We start from the raw sequence: 18,142 nt of genomic DNA, 5'->3' as shown, positions 1-18,142 counted from the left end.
CTAATAGCAATTTAGAAGTTTGTTAATGACTGTGCCGAAATAATTTGTAGAAGTCCATGAGTTTGATATATATATATATATATATATATATATATATATATATATATATATATATATATATATATATATATATATATATATATATATATATGCTTTGGAGATTTCATTAATATATTAAGAATAAAATGAACACTTATTTGAAGATTTATCCAATGAAAAAGGTTTTCACAAGGGGCTTAAACTTCAAGATGGGTACTGTGGTTGGATATTGACGGCAAATTTATTATGTGAAATCCACTTGGTGAAGATTATTTTATGCCAAACAGCAATTTATGCGTGACATCCAAATTAGGTGAAGCCATTAAAGATTAAAACACGAGTCTCACAAAGAAGATCAAGAGATCTTAGGGCAAGCAAAATTCTTTATCATGACTTCAATGATTCCATTGGTCTGTGGAGCCATTTTCTTTTTTACTTCCTTTCATTTTTTCCTTTTTCTAATTGAAAACATCAAGAGGGGATGGAGGTTTGCGAGACCCCTTTGTTAACATAAAAGAAACCTACGCAAAACCAATAAATACTGAATACAGAACAACCAAGCTACATAAAATATCATTCCTTGGAAGAAATCATGCATCCATGCTCACTGCAATGTATCAATGTACAAGCGTGGAGAAAACTCCATCCTCATTTATCTTCGTGCATGCCTACGCAATTGTGAGGCAGCCATGGGGTTTAAGTTTACAACTTGAAATTACCATGAAAATTCTGAGGATGTATATAGCCGCCTAGAAACATTGGGGTCCTATTAAAAAAATAAAATTGGTATTGTTGGAGCGGGGAAGTGACTGTGCCTCGATCAAAGGTATTGTCCGCATTGGGGAAGTACGCACGTGCTTTACATCGTGCGTATCTCTTGATGGGCAATATTCCCCTCACGACTTTTTTCCTCTTAAAAGGGCTCTCTAGAAGGAAAGGGGTGGTCCCTCCTTATAAGGCACAATTAATCCTTTCCGCTACTCTTCCAATATGGGACTAAAGTCCCGAGTCCCCCATCCCCCCCCCAACACTACCCCCCAGCGAGAAGGATTTGTACGGAAAAATTTTGGCGGAGCCTTTCCTCTAGGGCCAACTGTTGGAGCGAAAAGTGACTGTGTCCCGATTAGAGGTATTGTCCGTTTTTGGAAAGTACGCACGTGCTTTACATCGTGCGCTGCTTTTGATGGGCAATATTCCCGGCACGGCTTCGTCCTCCTTAAAAAGGCCCTCTGGAAGGAAAGGGGTGACCCCTCCTTATAAAGCACAATTCTTTCCGCTACTCTTCCAATATGAGACTAAAGTCCCGGATCCCCCATCTGTCCCCCAACAGGTATAAATTAATATATATATATATATATGTATGTATGTATGTGTGTGTGTGTGTGTGAAAAATGATGGTGGATGAAGGTATAAGAGTTCTATTTTGTCATTGTGTGTGTGTGCGAGAGAGAGAGAGAGAGAGAGAGAGAGAGAGAGAGAGAGAGAGAGAGAGAGAGAGAGAGAGAGAGCAATTGAAAACCACTTCATATTTCATTGAACGGATGAACAAGAAATTAAAAAGACTCAGACGCCCAACAAAACTAGCTAGTAGTAAGTCTATCTCTGCCAATAAGATAACCCTTCTCACAGAGCTCAGAAAATGACGGTTAAGGGAGCAAAGAGGCATATTTTAGCAAGGATATCAGACAATACATAAATAAATATGTTATACATAAAATGATGCAGTGCGCGTACATCGAGGGACGCGTGTGTGTGTTAAACACCGAGAAGGCCAGGAACTCTTTTTTTCCACTTTGCAGCAATCGAGCTTTAATGGATGGACGAAGAAAACCCTGGTATATTTGGATTATGACAGTACTTATAACACTAAGCTCAACCCAAAGAGCTCGCATAAGCATTCATGCATGCTTTAGACGTTACATCACAAATGGTAGCAACCCTATCACCTGTTAGTATTTTAGGCCTTTGGCGTAAGAAAAGTAGCATTTTGATATAAGAATAGATATACATCACGGTCTTCTAGGTCCCGGATGACATGGCAGGTTTCATGTGCAAAGACGTGGTGGTCTCGATGACATAACGTCGGGTATGGAGAACTTGCACAAGCAGCAACATTGGCATGAATTCACGTAAAATGGGTAGCCTTGAATAGGTGCATGGAAAGAAAAAAAAAGAAGAGGAGGAGAAGAATTTTGCATGAATCGTGAGGATGTTTATGACCATTATGGAGCATGCAGACGTACTAGCGTTCATTCACCAATATATAAAGATAAATGTGGTCATATTTGTGGGAACTATAAGCCTATGATGCATGCGTGGAACAGGCATCACCCATCCTTAAACGCAAATGATGCATTAATTGGATCATGAGCAATAGTTTGCGCAACTCTCTCTCTCTCTCTCTCTTTCTCTCTCTGTGCCTAACTGACCGCATATTCCACATCATCACTTCTTTAAAACATCATTTGTCATTACAATGGCAAGCTTAGATGATGAGGACATTTATAACATTCGAGCATGATTGATGTTTTGGCAGCGAAATTCTTCTTGAGGAGGGGGGCGAGTTGATCAGCTACACCCAGGTTAAAGTTGGACATAATTTAAGTTAAATGATTAAATCTGAGCCATACTAAAAGTTAAAGACTCATGGACTGTTCTTTCAAGAAAATAAAGATTAAAAATAGAAAACCTCATGACTGGGCGTAGGTCCCAAATTAAGACCTGAATTCCAATTACACAGGATCTAAGTCAAGCCAGATGGCTGACCAAAACCGTATGCAGACCTAACCATCAGGTAGCAAAATCAAAATCAAACATAACATAATTAACTTTCAGAAACAATTGCAGAAAAAGGTTCAAACTTAAAACTTCCATTTGATACAATTCCATGCGTGGAGTTTCCGTGCAGGCATCAGATTTCTTGTGAGCTCCGCCGCTGAAAACTTCTCGCCGCCGAACTGGGTATTGCTTCTCGCTTGTCTTATGATGGAGGGACCTTTATACTGGATATCATTTGGACAGGGTTCCAACATATAGTGAACGAAGGATTTCAATCATACAATGCCAAAAAAAAAAAATGTGGACCATGCCCGACTTAACGAAGCCATGGATTTCAGGCTGCCATGAGGCGATTGGATTTGGAAGTGCAAATCGATTCGGGCAAATATGAACGAAAGGATTTTCTTTAATATTCCACCTCTTTTTTTTTTTCCTTTCCCAATTCCTACTTATGTGAAAAGATAATCGGGTGCATTTCTGCTTTCTCGTTCAGATAACTCCGTTTGGCAAAGGAAAATGTTAACGTTTTCTGTTTCTTAAATGATTAAAGTTAACTTTAAATAGTTGTTTGATTGTTATAAAAAAAGGGAAAAAAGGTTCGCAAATGAAAAGAATTATAGGATGACAGAGAGAAGCGAGAATTTGCAAGATTATACCCAATGTTGGAAATTACAATTTCACGATTTGCTACGGCTTTAATAAAGTTCCCAATCACACTCATTGCCAAGCACAATATAGTATCATATCCTATAGTTCCAAACAACGTGAAATTCCAAAATATATCAAGATATTTTTGTTGAAAATCCTAAAACACCGATGCACATTAATGGGAATTAGAGTTTTGAAATGTATGTAGAATGTTCAAATGTCAAACACTGGAAGCTAAAACTTGCAGACAAAACAGTATTGTGAATAACCTTTTGAGAATTTAAACCTTGGCCACCCCTATTGAACACCCACAGTTGGGTAAAAGCTTATATTCCAAAAAAAGTTCTTTTAATTATGCCAGTAGACATTAAAGAACTAGTTTACTTCGCAGAAAAAGAAGAAAAAGTATGGTCAACAAAAAAATAAAAAAATTTCCCTTGTTTGATTGAATTTTTTTAAAAAAAGAAATAAAAAATAGTATTTCTATGAAAATAAAATTTCTATGTTTCATAGAAAAAAAATCTATAAAAAATATTAAAAAATATATTTTTCTGCCTATTGAAAATTAAAAGACAAACAAATCTAACTCTTATTTGGAATCCTCTAGTTCTTTGATTGGATCAACATATAAATCTCCTTTCGGCTCTGCTCCCATCTAAGCCTGTTCTCACGCTGGAAACGTATCTTGTCAATGAAGGAAAACGGCCAATTACAAGCAATTGTTGCTACGTTTTTGTACTCGACTGGTATCATATCTTTTTTTTTTCAAAAGTACCCTTAAGCCCTCAAAATACATAGATAAAATCTTTTCCTTTATTATGAATATAATACATATTTTATACAACTTCTTTAGAAAACCAAATGCTCAACCAAATATAAACCATCCTAGAATATGTCACTTTATCATGGTCAACCAAATATGAACCATTTCCGTAGGCATCATATTTCTAAAAATTATTTTTTCAAAAAAAATATTTCGATGAGAAAAATTCTTTTCCATGGACCAAACGAGTCCTAAAAATTAAACCAATCCAATATATCTTCAACATAGATTCATCAGAATCACTGGACAATGTGAATGGATTACTATCTTAGCGTTGCTGGGACGAGTGAATTTCACAATTCTACATCCATGACCACTAAAACAAAGAGTTGAGCACAAAATTGGAAGTATGAAAAGAAATGCAATCATTGGTTAAAAGCCTTGATCTTAGGAGAATTAAAGATACTTCCCCAATCCACTAAAAGATCAAACCACTTGGTGTCTAGACATGCTTTTGGATCTCTGATCTCCCATTATTCTTATATTAGGGAGAATATATGAGATACCATTTTTATGTAAACAGTAAAATAAAATAGGAAAGCCAAATTAAATATAAAACTTATATTCTTTTGGTTAGATATAGCAAAATACATAAAGATACAAAAGATGGCCTAATACAAAAGGACGGCCTAATGCACAAAGCTTCTACAGTCAGATGCACGCAACCTTTTTCCCGTATAGAAAAAAGCTGCTTCGGTGTTTCAAATCCGTGACCTCTGAATCACAGTGAAACAACTTTTACCGCCATGCCCAGACTCACCCTCAGAATACACGCAAACACAGTGGCAGATTTTTGCAGTATTGTTTATTGTGGAGGTAAAAAACCTCCTGAAGCCTGATGGAAAGAAAGTGTACTCGGAGAATCAATCCTCACAATAACCTCTTCACCCCCAGATTCATCACTTGAATTGCCTTCAACAACCTTTGTTTTTCTTCTTCTGACTGGCAGTGGCGTGACTGAATTCAATTTGCTGGAGTCCGTTGAGCACAGCCTCCGGTTGACGCTGCCTCCTTCAGATTGGATGGAGAGGAGAGGCCGAGCATGGACCGTCCTTGGTGGAACTCTAGGGTATGACAAGCTGCGCGTAAGATTAGCTCGAGAAGTCCTCCTGAAGCTTCTGTAGTGCCTATACATGTTATTCACCTGTAGTTCATTGTTCCATTGCAACCATTGTGTCAAGTCCAAAATTGCAATTGAAGAAAGCCAAGCAAATCATTGGTCTACATACCATGCTTCCATAGATGCTCAACTCCATTGCTTTGGCTGACAAACTAATCGGTTGCTTGTCAGATTCATCAGGACTCTGATTACATCCTCTTCCTTTGTATAAATTTTCAGGCCAGCTAAGCAAACCTCCATGTTCTCTACTTAGGTTTCGTGGAAGTTCAATGCCAGCTTGCGAGACCCACGATGCAGACCTCTTCTGTAGAGCACCTTCAGCCTCAACTGTACCTATGTCGAAAAAGATCACCCTGGCTCTTGTTTCAACCTGATACCAGGTACCCATGTGACAGAAGCTTACGTTGTTCAAACCTGCAAGTTTACTGCAGTTTAATTTGAGGATAGAACAACTGAGATTGAGAGACCACCATCAGTTAGAATACATCCTCCAATTACAATTGTTAGCTTATAGTGATAAAATTGTAAGGTGCAAGTATTGTCCGAATAAAATTCATGACAAAGAGTCATTAAGTAAAGTTATCACTACATTAAGGATTAAGTGTATTTGTTTTGATTAAGGTTATCACTACATGAAGGATTAAAGTGTATTTGTTTTAATTAGCAACATGACTAATTTTGCTAAAACGAAGAGAAGAGAGTACATTATACCCAGATAGTATTTACTGATAGAACAGAATCTACAAAGATCTGGGCCATAATCCTACTAGGAAATCGAACCCAAATCCTATTAGATATGAGCGCATAACGAATTGACGAAGCAACAGTCCACACTACGGATCAAGATCTAAAACATTTAGATTGTCAAAAAAAAAAAAAAACCAAAACTTACATCAGCATCCGCAAAATTAATCAATAAAAGCTCATCTTATTATCAGCTCAGGAATCCAAAGTATGTCTTGAATTAATTCATCGCAATGAAGTACTTGTTTTTGTTTTGGCTATTAGGTAAGTCATTTTACATTCCAAAGTACATTAGTTTTTTCATTTCATTTTGCCTTCTCCCATACCTTTTTTATAATTATTGGTATTACATTCAACTGGCTTCCTGTGGATAAGACTATAGCTACGGGATCACATTGTTAGTGTGTGTACTTGCTTCTGGTAATGACCAAATTAACTTGACTTGGTTATTAGAGATTCAGTAGTAGGGAAGCAGATTTTTTTTTGGAGGGGCTGGCAACTTGTAAAGTACATTGAAGATAATAAAATATAATGTGAAAAATTTCCTTCAATATTCCTCTACTTTATTATAATATGCCATGATTCGCTGCTTTGTAAGTCCAAAAATATGAACGCACGTAAGACTGTTTATTGGCCATACTATCAGAGTAAAACTAATGTTTAATTTGCTCTACAAAAAATAAGTTATTGATGAAATAAATAAATAAAATTAACTCTCAATAACCTGAAGATTCCAGACCAAGAAAGCTTAGATCACTGTGTGACGGTAACAAAGCTGCAGGAGGTGTAATCAAGTCTTGTTGACCATCTTGGGTCTTTATAAATCCTTCCAACAAAATGCCAATGGAATTGTGTCTTATTTCTATAACCTCTCCTCTTATATAAATGTTCATATTTGTTCTTTCAGCAACAAGACCTCTCAGCTCTTGCATTGTCATTTTTTCAAACATCTGGGGAAGTAAGAGTTTGGCTATCACCATAGCACTTTCCTGCAAATCAAATGTGCAAATCGTAACTATAAGAACTTTAAAATTTGAAAGTGCACATCATGCTTCACACATTCAAAATATATCTTGCCTCAAATAAATTTAGTTGCAACTAACAGTACACATACTCCAGAAACTTTAATTGCAAAATAAACAAATAAAAGACTTTCACACAATTATCTAATGCGAAAGAAATTTGCAGTCATGCATATAAGTACTCATATCCGAAAATATGCTACTTGGTTTTACCATGCACCCTATATTGTGGTTATGATTATTCCCTAAAGACATCTGGCATGTGCTCCAGCACTTACTGAATTTATACAAAAATTTAGAGCTCAAGATCACCATCCTAGGAGCTTCAAGCCGTTTGCAATAGTTACTGTTGGATTGAGGCAGGGTGATCCTTGAGACGCCTAGACAATGTCTCCCGCAAGAATATTGCAAAATTAGGACACATGTGGCCAAATTATTATCAGGAAATCACGGGAATTAAGGTTCTAACAACCAGGCATACCACCATATGCACAATGCCAGGTCACCCGTACTGAGCCCTACAGTATGGACCATGCTGTATTGCCCTGTATTGGCAACCATGAGTTCATACAAGAGCATAATACGGTACATACTGTACAGATAGATGACTAGTATAAACCCCACACCATGTTATTTCGAACCTTGACTGGAAGTAGATTGGACAAAGAAGAACTTCCTAACATCTTGAGCTCTTCCCACCTCATCCCATCCTATGATTTGACACACCAAACTTTTTAAACAAACTTGATCATACCTACATTAACTAATTAACAGCGCCATATGTGTCTCATGGTCTTTCCAAATCACCAAACTAACATAGGGCTAGAAATAATTCTCTCGAAGTGTCTCCATACATCATCCTTCATCTCCGAGCGATTTTTGTGAGTACCCTTTTTTATTTGAAAAAGAATCACTTATCCTACTGAGATATCTTTTTTTCATATGCTATTATTCCATCATTGCCAATTTCAGCTTCCATTCACTAATAAAAATTAAAGCACATCTTTATCTAGTTTTTCATATCTTCCTTCTCCTTTTTAATGACTCATAAGATATATGTTGCCCTTTAGCACTTTCTCCAAGCATTTACCTATCTCATAGAGCCTTCAGATTTTCTACCGCATCATTCCAAGACTTGTTGAATCATCAGCTACCCTGGTCAGATTGCATTCTGAAACTCATCCATACCCTACTGTACTGGCAGTATCTTTGTAACACTTACAATATGTTGGTAATGTGGAAACACATCCCTGTTAAATAATCATGCTATATGAATGTGAAAAATCACTTTAACTTATGATAAGAACATGTTCAGACTGCAATCAGAACAAAGATCTAGAAGTTATGATCCTAGATTTCCATGAGTTAAAAGTTGTTTTGTTTGTTTAAACATACCTATAATATGAGGTGGGATGTAAAAGAAAAGTTCACGGTAATAAAAGCTTAAACCTAATATAATGCTGAACAATTAGATAAAAGAAACTGAATATTGAAAATATTTAAATGTAAAAACCAGAAACTATGATGTGTAATTTTTGCACAGTAGCCCTGATTGCTGCAGCTTAAATCTGTAGCTATAGTAGAAGTTGTGTGTGCATGTTACAAACATGGAATGCAAATATAATAGATATTAACATAAACATGAGATAAGACATAAATACCTGCCATAGAAAATCTTCAACAACAGGGCCTGATCCAAGTAAGGACAGTATCTTTTCAGTTTCGATGAAGAAACAATGTACTACTGAGTCAGTGATCATATCGCAAATATAAGGCTTTCCAGTTAGCACTTCATATAGGCCCAAGGTGGTTCCATGTGAAAAAGTTGGATGTAATGAATGTTTGTTGCTCAGACTCTTACTTGTCCACTGCAGGTGGAAAATAAAGATTTACTACCTCATAGTAACAAGTGCCAAATAGTAGGACTTGATGATATTAATTATTATTTTGGTGTTAAAACTAACCTTAACCACTCCTACTGATATGAGCCACATCCCATTTGGTCTGGAACCCTCCTTATACAGGGTCACACCACGCATTTTCATTATTTCTTTAGTAGATACTTCAATTGGTTCACGGACTGCAGAAGGCAGTGCACCCAATAAAGGATGTGCACTTAATAGATCACTTATTTTTGGCATTTTCACCAAAGGTGGATTTCTTAGAAGCTTTTTTAAGTCAGTCTGCAATGTCAGATGAAATGTTGTGCTCTTAGTAACAGAAGAATGTTAGAAAATTGATTGGACTAACAGCATAACTAACGAGCATGCATTAAAAGCACCAGCTACCTGCACAATATCATCTAGATGATACATCTCCTTTTGTTCTAGTAATCCAACCTTCTCAAGATTTTGCACATATTCACTCAGATGTTTCAATATTGAATATGTTACTTGTCTTGTTTTCACAGCACGAAGAACCTGAAATTATTCCAAATATGTTTATATAAAAATCATTGCTGACAAGCTCTACTATAACATACTAAAATGAAACAAATATGCTTACTAAAATGATGTTGGAATGTGACCATGAAGCTTACTGATTTCATAGAAACAATTCCAAACAATTTTTTAGTAGCTAATGATGTTGGTGCAAACAATAAGATTTGCATACCTGAGGGAATGTGACACGAACATCTTCCAAGAACTTTCTAGCTTCCTCCCCCTCAGCGTTGCTTTCATTAATGACAGTAGTAGCAATTTCACTGTCACCTAGCATAACAATAGCAAACCTTTAGGATTGCACTACGTGCAGATAATCAAGGACAATTCAAATATTCCTACTATTACATGAGATGTCAGCGATATTTAAGAACGAACATAACAGATAGTATACCCATAATTGAAAAATAATGATAAAATAATAAAATCATTCTGTCCATGAGCAGTTTGATCTAACCAGTCCTATCTTACTTTCACCAGAATTTCATATTATCTATCCAGTTTCATTTTACTCTCTTGTGGATATATTACCTTCCTGGCAAGTAACTCAAACTAGCTTTTCATTGTGCTGAGAAAACATGCACAAAACCATCTCAAGACAACAAGGTGTCTCAAATCACTGGAATTCGTGGAAATGATTTGCTAGTATCTGTGACATACTGTAAAAATTACTGAATCACATACATATAGAAACATTTACCACTGTATGTAATATACAATAATTGTAAAATTTGCCTTTAGATTTATGTTTCTTAACAGGACAGGCACCGGAAACATCTAATAACTGAGAGAAAAGGAAAAGAAAAGGAATTTACTTACCAATAAAATCATGAAGTTGCCTCGTAGCTATTCTGTGAGCACGAAGAAATGCAGCGCAAATATAACATGCTGACTCCAACCTTTCTACTGTGAAATATGTGATCAGCCTTCGAGGGAGTCTGCTCATTTGGAGGAATCTATAATAGCTTGGAAAATGGACATTTGACTTTAAACCCTTCCAATCACATAGAGGCTCACTAGATACCACATCCATAGCCTCATCAACAGATCGCATCAGAAGAATCGCAGTAGTCTGGCTTATCCTTCCCTCTTCAAGCATTCCCCAATAAGCAGCCTGCACACCTGAACAGGAAATAATTTCAGATGTATAAAAATAGTTTTGTTCAATTCAATCCATATTTTGCACAGAAATGGCATGCTCAGTGGTAAATGTGGTCCCACCAAATGCAGATCATTTGACAATAACAAAGAAATTGATACAAAGGGAATGGGCAGAACCCATATATGAATTTCCATTAAAATCAATAGCAGCTCAAATACTGCAGTTATAGGAGAACCAGGCAATCAGTTTGTAACATGAATGTAACTGCATGTATCACACCACAATCTGTGCAAGATGAGATGGAGCAAGCATGATATGGAGAAAACACCATTCACCAAGCAATAAGATAATTCAAAACAGAGCAACACTTTCCCCAAAAAGTAATAAATATAACTAAGATCGGATAAATCTAGAAAGAGTTGTCTCAAGCAATGATCTCCAAATCGACCCAACCAGGCAGTTTGGCCTGTACCGAACCAAACCGGTGCCAAGTCGGAATGGCTCAGTAGATCCAATCAGTTCGATTATAAAATCCATTCCCCCCTCCTGTTTGATGGTTCGAGAGCCTTTGAGGCTCTCTTCTTTGCTTCACTGTTGGATGCTACTCGCTCCCCCCCTCCTTTGATGCCAACCATCACCCATAAGCCTCCCCCCTCCTGCATTCACAACAACCCTTCTCCAAGGGTACGAGCCCTCCCCCAGCAAACATTGGCCCTCTTCCATGGTCCCCAAACCCCTGGTGCCCCCCGATCAAAGTCATCCCACCAAATCCCGATCAATTTGAGGGGATTTGCCACCGTGCATGGCATCCATGCTCCTAGCCAGCCAGAATAAGGGAGATTTCTCCTTTGCTTGATTCGAAACAACCCATTCTCTCTCTCTGTCTCTCCATCGGATGCCGCTCGCTCCCCCCCTCTTCAACGCCGTGACATTGTCACCAGTAAGCTTCCCTACTCTCCCTTCTCCCTCCCTCCCTTCCTCTCTCTCCCTCCCCCTCCCCCTCCCCCTCTCTCTCTCTCCCAATTTGGTACACCTCGAAATGGCATGGTACAAATCCATAACGTACTGAACCATTCACCGGCCAATACAAGCTCCAAAATCGATTTGGCAGACCTTGGTCTCAATTGTTCCAATAAGCATATCCAGTATTTACAACTAAACAAATTTCCATCTTAAACCATAGTTTGTAAAAGCACAAAAGGATAGTTTAAGACATCAGACAAACCTAGCAAGGCAGAGCAGGTTAAAATGACATCTTCTTCCAAAAAGAGAAGTAAAGATAATTGTAAGGACCATGAGATATCATCATATGATAAGTTGAATGCATTATTTGTAAGTTTTTTTTTAATTTTTTATGGCCAATAAGGGTTAGAGACCTAAATCTTAATGTTTTATTTTTTTGTATTTTAACTAAGTTATGGATTTAGTGCCATCCAATTCAAAAGTTGCAGTGTTGTTAAATCTTGTTACAAATTAAATTGGAACCAGAATAAGAAAAATCATGGTCTGCCATACCGCCATGAATTGTCTAAATCGGGGCGTACCAAACCGTACAACCCCTGAACCAGGGTGGTTTGGCATTTCGACATGGAACAAAGCCTGAATTGGGTAGTTTCGACCCGTACCAAGAAGACTTGTTTATTCTACTTAGTTCAAGGTAGTTCAAGCCCTATTCCGCCTCAAATGATTGAGAGGGAGGCAGAGAAGGCTCCCACGCCTTCTCTGGCTCTCTCTCTCTCTCTCTATTTTTTCTTCACTCAAAAAAAGTGGAAAACGAAGGGATATTTGCAAATTTCCGCACAAGTCAAATCCAAAATCAAGTAAAGGGCCCTCTCCCCTTCCCTCTTCCCTTTTTTCTTTTTCATGCTAAAAATGAGCCAAAATGGAAAAAATAAGGTACATCATGCTAAATTTTGGATTTTTGGCATGATTTTATAATATGTTGTGGATCTACAAATTATCTACATAATGCAGCTAAAATCATAATTTTTGGGCAATCATCTAAAATCCTAAGAAGGTCAACGATCTAGATCCTCTTACAGATGCTCCTACAATGGTTGCGAGTGCAACTGGTCTACCTTCATCTTGATCCACGGCAAACAGAGGAACCACCTTACATGAAAGCATTTGAATGACTTGGTTTATGTTTATTACAATCTAAGGCTCAATTAAGTGTAATGAAAAGGAAGTAGAGTTGAAATATGACAATCACTTCGCAATGATTTCATATATGATAAGAAGGAACGGATGATTGGTTTGGCTTGAGGGCCAGCAAAAGCCAAAGCTTGACGAACCAAAATCGTCTCCTCGACCAGCCAATTTCATATCAAGGAAGGCTGGGGTGGATGTAGAACAATGGGCAAAACAACATATGCCACGGTCACATCTAGCCGAGCAGCAATAGAGGTCAAGGGGAGTCAATCATCATCACAAGGCTCCATGTATGACATATCTTACCCAGAGATTTGATAGAGAAATGCTAAAAAGAGGCCACCATGGTACCCACTCTAGTCAGGCAGGGTGACAAGTGCACTCGAATTGCCTAATAGAGCAAGGAGAGCAGGGGCATCCAAGGAAGGAATGCAGTTCCTCATAGTCAGCAAGAAAGGAAAGAAAGAAAACTGTAGTTCCATTGAAGAGAGTGGATGAAGAGTCTGTTTACTTTAATTCAAAGACTAGTATACCCTTGGATAATTGGTTGCCCAGATCATCTCGCAATACCAGCAATGATGACAATGATAGTTCGAGCGACAGTGCATCTGGTAGCCAAAAACAACGATGGACATGGCATGACTGAATATGACTCAGCCCCAGGATCTTTGATTCATCGACAAGTCTCAACTCAATCATGCCATATAAGATAAGGACTAGATACATGTTAGGAATTGTGTCCTAAAAGTCAATCGTCAGCCTGTTGATGATTGAATTGTATATAAATTAATAAATTAATAAAATGTTATTTGGCATTATTCATCATATATATTTTGTACATCTTCTATATTTTGTACATCTTCTTGAACTCTTGTAATGTGATGAAGTCCTTAGAATTCTTTTTAAAGATAAAGGAGGATTTGTCTATGAGTCCTTAAACTTGTTCGCGATCAAACGATATGCTATTATTAGGACAATAGCATTATCAAGAATAGGTCATTGTGTGCTATATCGCTGGTTGTCCTCTTAACCAAGGAGTGTAGAGATACTGATATGCCACACAGGTGAAGTGTAGGAGTGCATTTCACTGAACGTGACCAGTTCCAGAACGCTCTGCTGTCAAAAGATGTTCGGAGTGGATATGAGTATATGTGTCCCTCCGATCTGAGATCACCACGGTGACTAGTAAGCAACTCACTGTACTTTGGTACCGGACTATCTGAGTTTCTAATTCAGTATCAGAAGATTACTAGATGCAGTCAAGTACTTGCAAAGTCGGTGTGTGAGTCAAGATAGAATTGACCCCTCCTGGTGATAGAAGATAATGCCCTTATGTTCAATTTAGCAAAACCTTGGCCAAGGTAATCCTTGTGAGGAGTCACAGGATTTGTAAAGTTGAAACACATATTGGATGAACTGATTAAAGAGTTGACAGTGAACTCTGAAGTCATCCTAAGCATTTGGAGTCATAGAGATGAATTATACGGTAACCATAGTCCAAGGGTTCATGAATATAGCTTTGCAATCATTCGGCCTATCCGGACGTCGGGTACCATTGCTAGATAATCATTTCGATTAGTACAGAAAGTTGTTCTTGCGCTACCGGCTTAGATTCGAACCTATGGGGTCACACGCATAGAAGGTTCTAGATTGATCAAATGGCTGATTGATGATTAAGAATCATTCAGAAGTAATTTGGTCAATTCGATTGACAAATTATCCTAAGCAAAAGTTGCAGTAAAATAATTATTGAATTATTGGAGGATTAATTAGCAATTAGATTGCTAATGAACTCAATTTGATTGAGTAATTGGGCTTAGGTTGAGCCAAATTGAATAGGATTCAATTTGGGCTACATTAGGGTTTGACCTAATTGGATTGGGTTCGACCCAAGTAGATTGAGCTTGACCCAATTGATGGAGCTTGACCCAATTAGATTGGACTTGACCCAAGTCAATTAGAAGTCCTTATTTGATAAGGATTATGAGTTCAAAAATTCAGAATTAGATAAAGAGAAGAATTCCTAAATTTTAGGAGTCTAACTTTATCTTTTGGAGAAAATTGATACCTCATCCTTATCCCCTTGGTAATCTTTCTTAGAGGAGTGTTCCACGAAATTAAGAGGGATTATTCTCCTCTTAGCTGCCGTATTTTTCAGGATTTTTGGAGATTTTATCAGCCAAATAAGTTGGCAAAAATAGAGGTGTGGCGTGGGGGGGTCCAAGGCTATAAAAGGACCTCCACGCCTAGGGTTCATGAGATGCTCCTTTGGATTTTCAAAAGAATTCTGAAAATTTTGAGATTGGGCCGTCCTCTTCTCCTTCCTCTCCTTCATCTCCATCCTTCATCCTCTCAAAGAATAATCAAAGGTTGAGTACTTCGAAAGAGAAAAGGTTCAGCCATTGCAGCACCTCTGCGCGAGCTAGCACTTCCGCAGATATCGATCTTCCTGGAGCTTCACGTGGACGATCTATAGAGGCTGGACGCATGTACGGCTACAGAGCGTGATCAAGGAGTCATCAAAGACCTCTAGCGAATCAGGTATGAGATTTGATCTCATTATAAATTAAGATTAGATCTTAACATGGTTGTTGAAATTTCAGGATTGTATGTTAGACATACAATCAAAGTTTCATGTTTTATATAAATATTTAAATCTTAGTTTTTATTTTTATGGTAGAGATAAGATCTCAAGCATGCATGAAAATTAAAGAGTTTAATTTTTAATTGCTTCCGCTGATTTCTAGAAAAAATTTAAAATCATGCATGCAACCCGCAAGGGTTCCTTTCAATACACAACCTAGTAGAGCCCACAAGGATACCATAGCATATAAGAGACGGAGCCTCTCGAGATCGTTCAGAAAGTAAAGCTGCTGCAACAAATAACCTTGCATATGGAGTAGGATCCTTGCACATATCTGGATCTGAGTTGCATTCCGAACCCAATTCCACACAGCCAGGCTATGACCTGCATAGATATCCATCATCTGAGGCATCATATTCAAGTGGCTACTATCCTCCACAACCTTAGGCAGCTTATGGGGTTTCGATAGCCAGTCTAGTATCAGATAGAGGATCAGTATTATGGTTAGAAAGTTGGAGTAACATCCCAAGCCGGATGCAATCCGATGTCTATGAAGAACATACACTCCACAAAATTTTGGATGTTCATATGCATTTTGTACTGTCTATTCAGTTATGTTACAATTACATTAATTATACTTCAAATCCATTTGACGATAAAAAGGACATCAAAACAACAAAATATTAAATGAAACAATCACAATGATTAAAATAGTGACTGAAAATAAAAAAAGGGCAAAAGAAAAAAAGAAAAAAAGAAACATGGTGTATTGGTCAGATGATCGGTATGCTATACCATACCATGCATTGTATCGTACCGAATTGATACCATATAGTATTGGTCACCAACCGATACAACACTCAGCATCGATTTGGCAGACCTTGAGTGAAATACAAACACAACACAGCCTATATACTAAAACATCAAATCTACAATGAAGAGAATGACTGGTAGAGTTCCGGTACCATCTTCAAATAATATTAGCAATTGTGAAAATCGATCACCAAATTTCAAGGTCAAGACCATTGAGATTTTAAGAAAGCATTGTATGCCAAGCAATCATTGAGATGAGCTCTCAACCTCACATAATCAGCTTGTACAGACATCCACTCATGCAATATTGCACTATTTTATGCTATCCATGAAAGCCTTCGAATCAATTTCTTGTTTTGGAGCATGAAACTAAAGACCCAATGGGAGCAAGAAAATAAGTAATGTTTAAATTGTTTCCAGTGAGACTGATTTGATGTGTAAAAATCATATTTATGCCAACATTCTAAAGGTTGATGTCCATAGTCAAGTTAATTAAGATCATAGATAGAATGTCAAATAAACCTTTAGTCAATAATAGTCATGCAAATTAAAAATTAAAAAATAGTCAATAATAGTCATATATCAAATTAAAAAACAAATAAACCTTCAGTCAATAATAGTCATGCACTAGAGGTTCTTGATCTCTCTATTGACCTCCAATCTATGATGGTGTATAGTTTGGGGGCAAGTCCCAATAAAAGATCAGTAATCTGGTGCCGTGTAACTCATGGAAAAAGAGATAGATGACATCAACTATTAGTGGGTGACATAGCTTAACATATACACTTCTATATAAAATTGAAGCCAATGGCATGAACACATGCTAGCAATAGATGTGCATATATTAATATGCACAATATACCAACTCTTAAAGTGTTAAAATTGTATAAATACTAATCCTAGCTATTGTTAAAGTCTTATCCTAGCTATTTGTTTTCCGTTTTATGAATACTAATTCCCCAAGCATTCTTGTTTACAGCTTTCATGTTATTTCAAGCTTTTTAAGATCCTCCATCACAACTTTCATCAATGTAACCTTAGGATTTCCTTCCTTTTACTACATCTATCAACAAAAACTAAACTACCTCTCTTTATTAAAGCCCCCAGATCAGAACTAATCACATTTCATTGCTAAAATTTGAACCCAGACATCTGGAAGCCAGAAAGACAGGAAGAGAAGCAAGTGTGAAAGGTCCAGAAAGAGAAGAGAAAAATAGAAGAAAACAAAAAGGTGTAGGAGCAAAGCCACTACAAAGTCTGTTAAACAGACAAGCCAAGGAAAAATTCCATGAAAATAACAACATCCTAAATTCCTTAGGCGAAAAAGCAATTCTGGAGACTACCAACTCATAACTAATTTTCATCATGGAATGGTTTCTTTCCTCCCAAACTCCCCGCCGCATGATGTTGAAAGCAAGGAAAGAATAACGGTGCTGAACCGGCCGGTTCAGGGCATACTGAATCGGTTGCCAGCAAGGTTCAACTAGTCGAAATGGGTTATAAAAGCCTTAGTCCTATTCGAAACTTTGTTTGATGCTTCATTCCCCTTCAAAGCCCTTGATCCCTGTCACAAGGGTGGTGGAAGAAACATCCAGGTGAGTCTCTCTCATCATGGTTTGTCGAATCGGACCGAACTATTCGGTTCACCCTGTACCGAACCAAACTGGTGCGGAATTGGCACGGTTCGGTGTTATTTTTAGAAAATAGCGTGAACTGCTCCAAGTCGGACGATTCAGAGCGGAACTGGTTCGCCACCCCCCCCCCCCTCAATATCTCAAAAGGCTTGAAAATAGTCTATCGAACCAGGGTGAATCGTCTGGTTCACCTCGTACTAAACCGGTAGCTTACCGGCACAGGGTCCGGTACCGATTCGGCTA

General features: G+C 37.6%; 1 protein-coding gene across 3 annotated transcripts in view; it reads right to left on the bottom strand.

Annotated features, from left to right (window-relative positions):
• Positions 1–4,675: 4,675 nt before the first annotated feature.
• Positions 4,676–18,142, bottom strand: part of LOC103713094 (sodium/hydrogen exchanger 8) — a 49,187-nt gene continuing 35,720 nt past the window's right edge. For 2 of the 3 annotated variants that reach the window (XM_008799878.4, XM_026807192.2), the window contains 8 exons: positions 10,435–10,737; positions 9,788–9,885; positions 9,463–9,594; positions 9,139–9,357; positions 8,836–9,042; positions 6,877–7,141; positions 5,518–5,822; positions 4,676–5,432 (listed from right to left, as the gene is read on the bottom strand). In XM_008799878.4, coding sequence (XP_008798100.1) covers positions 5,094–5,432; positions 5,518–5,822; positions 6,877–7,141; positions 8,836–9,042; positions 9,139–9,357; positions 9,463–9,594; positions 9,788–9,885; positions 10,435–10,737 — 1,868 coding nt within the window. In that variant the 3' untranslated portion in view covers positions 4,676–5,093. The remainder of the gene's footprint in view (positions 5,433–5,517; positions 5,823–6,876; positions 7,142–8,835; positions 9,043–9,138; positions 9,358–9,462; positions 9,595–9,787; positions 9,886–10,434; positions 10,738–18,142) is intronic. The other variant, XR_003386897.2, reaches the window with a different exon arrangement.

This window comes from Phoenix dactylifera, chromosome 6 (assembly GCF_009389715.1).
Source record: "Phoenix dactylifera cultivar Barhee BC4 chromosome 6, palm_55x_up_171113_PBpolish2nd_filt_p, whole genome shotgun sequence".
Taxonomy (NCBI): Eukaryota; Viridiplantae; Streptophyta; class Magnoliopsida; order Arecales; family Arecaceae; genus Phoenix; species Phoenix dactylifera.
Note: the sequence above shows the minus strand (reverse complement) of the source record. Positions and strands in the feature narration are given on the sequence as shown.